Raw genomic sequence first — 5,432 nt, forward strand, 5'->3', positions numbered from 1 at the left:
AAGCTAAATGACACAGCCACTACAACGACGGAGAGGGCTACAACACCAGAATTCGTGTCTACGAGTCGACAGGCAACTGAAGGTGTTCAAGTGAACGAAAGCAATCAAAGGATGAAGATGCTTCATCTGATCGAAGAAACGAAGATTTTGGATTGCCACGCAAAAGACACCCTAAGTCTTGCGTATAGTATATGGGACCTCTTAGGGAAACGCTATACTTCGTAGACGGCATTCCAAAAACTGAGTTGTGGCAGCTGATGATGGAAAGAAAGGAACTTTATTATCGGTTCAGACTAAGTCTGGAGGTTGTTAAGGATTATCTTAACGACCGAAAAAGGGCAAAGAAAATCGGGAAAACAAGGTGAGTGATTGGAGAGGGGTATCCCAAGTACTGAATGACGAACAGAGGTCCTTCCTAAATAATGAAGGATCGGAATGGTTTTGATAAGTTCGGAAAAATGCGAATGCCAATAGCGCCTGGCTCGTGGCCAAAGATCAAAGGCCACGATTTCTTCCCTCTACTAACATGGAAGGCCAAATGGGAACATGATATCCCTTTAGCACAATGTGAGGCTTATCATCAGAAATTAGTTTTAGAACTTTGGGATCTGTTGCCTTACAAGTTATGGTCTGCGTTACATCAGTATCGACCGGACGAAGAAACAGACTCGGCCAAAGATGACGGAGAGAGGGCCAGCCAAAGAAGCTGTTGGTGAGGCAGGAAATGAAAGTGTAGGGAGCTTGACCCCGGTTGAAATCAAATTAAAGGCTTTAGATAATAAGCCTAATGCAAAGGAAACTGATAAAAGTCTAAGAAGACAATGGGAGGACTATGGAATTGAGGTCTGGCTGCAAAAAGAATGGCAAGAGTTTCTGAAGAAAAACAAAGATAGGAAGTTCGAAGAAATCAAGAGACCCTTCGACAATAATTTTCCACGTATTGAAGCGTTTCATCCAAACGCAGTTATTCTGGAGAATGAATTATCTCATGAAGAAGGAGGTAAAACATTGCAAAACTGCTGGTTCATTATCCATGGCATTTTGGTATAAAGGGATTGCGAAAAAGGTGGAAAACGCCATCGGAATAGAAGCAAGAATCCGATACGAGTTCACACCTGCGCCTTGGCATAAACTATTTTTTTCACGACTGGCAGCCGTTATAGACAATATCCACTGGAAAGGAATCGGACTCAACGAACTTCAGGTGAGACATGTAGTTTTGGACGAGTTTTGGTTTCCCCATATAATAGAATTTAAGGAAATTTCATATTTTGGAAAAATGATTAAAATGAAGTTGTTCCAAAGACGGATGGATCTATTTCTGACAATATGCCAACATCGTACACGAACGATGTTTACTGTTTCGGCCGCCTCGTTCAGGAGTATTATTAAAGAAATTTGGTGAGTTTTTAGAAGACTGAGGTATTTGAATTCGTGGCCGATATAAATGCAAGACCTTCAATGATGGACTTCCATTTTCATTTTGATCAATTAGCGAAAAAGTTGCACTGGCTAAACAAATCTTTTTTTATCCTGTCAATACTAAAAAAATTTGCATTAAAAAATGGATATATATTGAGGGAAAGGAGGATAAAAAAAAGATATCTCTGTCAATTAAAATTCTCAGAAATAAAAGAACGGTTGTTGTGGCCTGATTGGAAACGTCTCTGTTTGGTGTTTTTCAGACTGGGGCTCGAGTCCCGTTCAGACTCGTTAGTTCCTTTGGTCGCTGTAACCTTACCACCCTTGTGAGCTAAGGATTGGGGCTGTGGGGATAGCCTATAGGTCTATCTGCTGATTCATCAGCAGCCAATGTCTGGCCCTCCTTGGTCCTGACTTGGGCGCTGATCATATGTACATATGGTCAGTCTGTAGGGCATTGTCCTGCTTGATAGGGCAATGTCACTGCCCTTTGCCTCTGCCATTCATGAGCGGCCTTTAAACCTTTAAATGGGTTCACGTCGATGGCATTCCCAAAACGGAGAAGCCCTTTGAAAGAGATGACATTTAGGAAGCGTTTCCTTAATGCATGAAGGATCTGTGAAGGATAGATACGACTGAAGTCTTTCTCTTCTTCAATTGCATAAAAAAATTGTCTTATTATGAAAGTCTTTTTGGGTGTTCGGTGATCAATCTATTCTGAAGTAGTGTTTTTACTCTTTTTTTCATTTTCCCTTTTTTCGAGTTTGGTTCTCCTGTTTTGTTTTGAGCTGTTGATTCTCATCTTAATTTGTTGGTGAAGAACTTGCGGTCTATTAAAATTCTCCTTCTTGATCTAGATATTAATCTCTGGCACCGTCATTTGATTAGTAGGCCTACGTTATGTTCAGTGGCCACTTTTTTTTTACTAGATCTTGGCTTTTTCACCTTGATATTGGCGTCTTGGCTTTTTTGGGCGAAATTTACTTAAATCTTGGCTTTTTACTGGTTTGAGGATCAAAATTAAAATTTTTGAAATGAATTGCTTAATTAAAGGTAAAATTGTTTAATAACATAACTCCAGTTTTTATTCTTAATCACATACCCAATGGTTAGCCTACAAACAACTCTCTCTCTCTCTCTCTCTCTCTCTCTCTCTCTCTCTCTCTCTCTCTCTCTCTCTCTCTCTATTACATCTCATTCCCGACGTGTATCGAACGTGCTCCCTCTGCACTTGTTGTATAATTGTAGGATTCTAGATGTACAATAACTACTCTAATAATATTTGGTAATTGATAATGAAAACACGATAATTCTGTCAGTTTGGTAAAATATTACGATTAAATCCAGATGGCAAACTGGCGCCCGCCAGGCACGTGGCATTTCTGTTCGTAGCAAGTTAGTGAGAGTAGTGTTTGATTAGTTGTGAAACCGGCATTATTTTGTGCAATCTTTTCTAGGCAATACAACTAAATATCAATAGTTTATCGAAAAGATGAGTGATTCAGAGGAACCAGGTGTTAGTGGATATTCAACTCCATCTAAAAAGAGGAAGATATGGTATCAGCAAAGCTTTAAGAAAGAGTGGTTAGTGGATCCTGAATTCAAAGACTGGCTTCAGGCTGATGCCAAAGACAAATATGCAGCTCTGTGTACAATATGTGATGCCAAGTTAAAAAATTGTAATAGATCTAGATTACTTACTCATAAAACTTCAGCTAAGCATTTGAAGTGTTTTGCCTCAAGGAAGAGTTCTGTTAGCATTGAACATTTTGTGCAAAAAAAGGAAACCAGAACAAGATTTTCAAAATAAAGTAAATACAGCTGAACTCTATCTTGCAGCATACATGGCTGAAAAAAATGTTCCATTTTCTCATGCTAATCATTTGGTAGAAATACAGAAAAAAATTTTCCCAGAGTGTCAAGTGGCATAGGAGATGAAAATGAAAAAAACAAAGGCATCCTATGTCATTCAAGACGGAATTGCTTGGGAAGAAAAACAAGAAATGGCTAAAATATGTAGAGAAATTAGGTTTTCATTAATTATAGATGAAAGCACTGACATTGCAGTCTCTCAGATTTTAGCCATCATGGTTAGATTTTATGATAAAAAGAGAATGAAAGTAACTGATGCTCTGTTAGATATAGTTGAAGTTGATAATGCTAGTGGAGAAGGCCTTTACCGAGTTGTGAAAGAGTTACTTATCAGTAAGGATATACCTTTAACTAATGTTATTGGATTTGCCAGCGACAACTGCTCAACAATGATGGGTAGTAATACCGGGTTCCAAGCACATTTAAAGAAAGATATACCTTCAGTATTTGTGATCGGCTGTGTTTGCCATTCTTTTGCCTTGTGCTCAAGCCATGCTTGTTCTCAATTACCTTCATATTTGGAGGCATTTTTGAAGAATGTATGCTGCTATTTTGCACGCAGCTGTAAGCGGCAAAGTTCATTCAAATTAATTCAAGATATTGTTGATAGTCCCAAGCATAAGGTGTTGAAACTGTCTCAGACTCGGTGGCTGTCTCGAGGAGAGGTAATAGGAAGAATTTTGGAACAATGGGAAGCGCTGGTATTGTTCTTCGAAAGTGAAGCAAGGACAGATAAAATTGATGGAGCAGCTGAGATTTTACATTCAATGAAAAACCGTGGCACAAGGCACATGCTGCTATTTTTAAACTATATAATAAAGAAGATAGATAAGATGAATACAGAATTCCAATCTGAATATTTCAGACTAAGCTCCCTCTTTTCAACCATAGCAGATGAATATCGCAGCATTATTGGAATGTTCATTAAACCAGAAATCTTAGAATCACATAGACTTTCAGAAATTGACCCAAGAAATTCGTCTAATTTCCTTGACAGTAAAGATCTGCACCTAGGAGGAAGATGTGAAGCTTTGCTGATGAATGAGCTTATTGGAGAAGGTGAAAGAAACTTTCGTCGTGATTGTCAGAAGTTCCTATCAGAGCTTTGTGTGCAAATAAGGAAAAGATTCCCGTTTGAAGATGATAGTGTACTAGCTCTTCTTCAAGTTCTGGAGCCCAAGCTTTCACTGTCACCACAAAAAAGGGTAAAGTCGATAATTAAACTTGCATCTCACTTTCCACAATTAGTTAAAGAGGAAGACCTTGATGATCTGGATGATCAGTGGCAAAGTCTTTTGCATGCACGCTCTTCCACAGAGAACTTAAATCTATCGCCGTGTTCATTTTGGGCAGAACTAGACAATATCAAAGATGGTACAAACAAAAGCAAATTTGGGATTCTTTCTAATTTTATGTGTAATCTTTTAGCCCTCCCTCACTCGTCGGCAGCAGCAGAAAGAGTTTTTTCTCAAGTTAATGTAATTAAGAACAAACAAACAAACAGGTTACTAACGGACACAGTGGCCAATAGACTGCTTGCAAAGCAAGCAATTGCTAGACAGGACGTCACTTGCTATAACTGGAAGCCATCTAGTTTTCTCCTAAATGAACTGAAAAATGGTAAATGTCATCAAAGATATCAGGAAAAAACAAGGAAATGTGCTGAAATTACCATACATCCAGCTGAAGAGGAAAATGATGATATAAGTGACATGGCAAAACCCCCCCAAGTGTTTCTTCTTTAGTTTATTTAACATCATTGGTAAGTAGAATTGGATCTTGATATTGTACCAACCGTGTTTCACACAATTGTACATAATTCCTTTTGTATATATTATGGTTGTATCTTCGCTCTTCCCTCGCACTAAAACGAACATGAAAATTCAAGTCTGGTTTTTCCTCTGTGATTTTGTCTGCCTTGTGAACTTGTCACGTCCTGTTGCCTTGAGGTTTTGTATATAAGGAGAGTGTTCCACAACAATATAACTCAGTCGTTTCCAATCTGCCTTTGATTTCACAACTCCTCTCTCGGCCCGTCACATTGGTGACCCCGGAAGTCGACTCGCTTCCACCGCCTTCCACCCCCACCCCCTCGCCCCTCCATCGTTGGTACTATGACGGACTCTACGGCAGTTGGC

The 5,432-nt window shown here is 39.1% G+C and overlaps 1 protein-coding gene across 1 annotated transcript; it reads left to right on the forward strand.

Moving 5' to 3' along the window:
* Positions 1–3,362: 3,362 nt before the first annotated feature.
* On the forward strand, positions 3,363–5,039 carry LOC137637196 (SCAN domain-containing protein 3-like). Its single transcript, XM_068369460.1, has one exon. The coding sequence runs from the start codon at positions 3,363–3,365 to the stop codon at positions 5,037–5,039; it is 1,677 nt and encodes a 558-aa protein (XP_068225561.1).
* The last annotated feature ends 393 nt before the right edge of the window (positions 5,040–5,432 follow it).

The sequence above is a fragment of the Palaemon carinicauda genome, unplaced genomic scaffold, assembly GCF_036898095.1.
Source record: "Palaemon carinicauda isolate YSFRI2023 unplaced genomic scaffold, ASM3689809v2 scaffold578, whole genome shotgun sequence".
In the NCBI taxonomy this organism is placed as follows: Eukaryota; Metazoa; Arthropoda; class Malacostraca; order Decapoda; family Palaemonidae; genus Palaemon; species Palaemon carinicauda.

Coding starts and splice junctions, on each gene's coding strand:
- LOC137637196 (XM_068369460.1), top strand. CDS start 3,363: ATGAAAAAAACAAAGGCATCCTATGTCATTCAAGACGGAATTGCTTGG.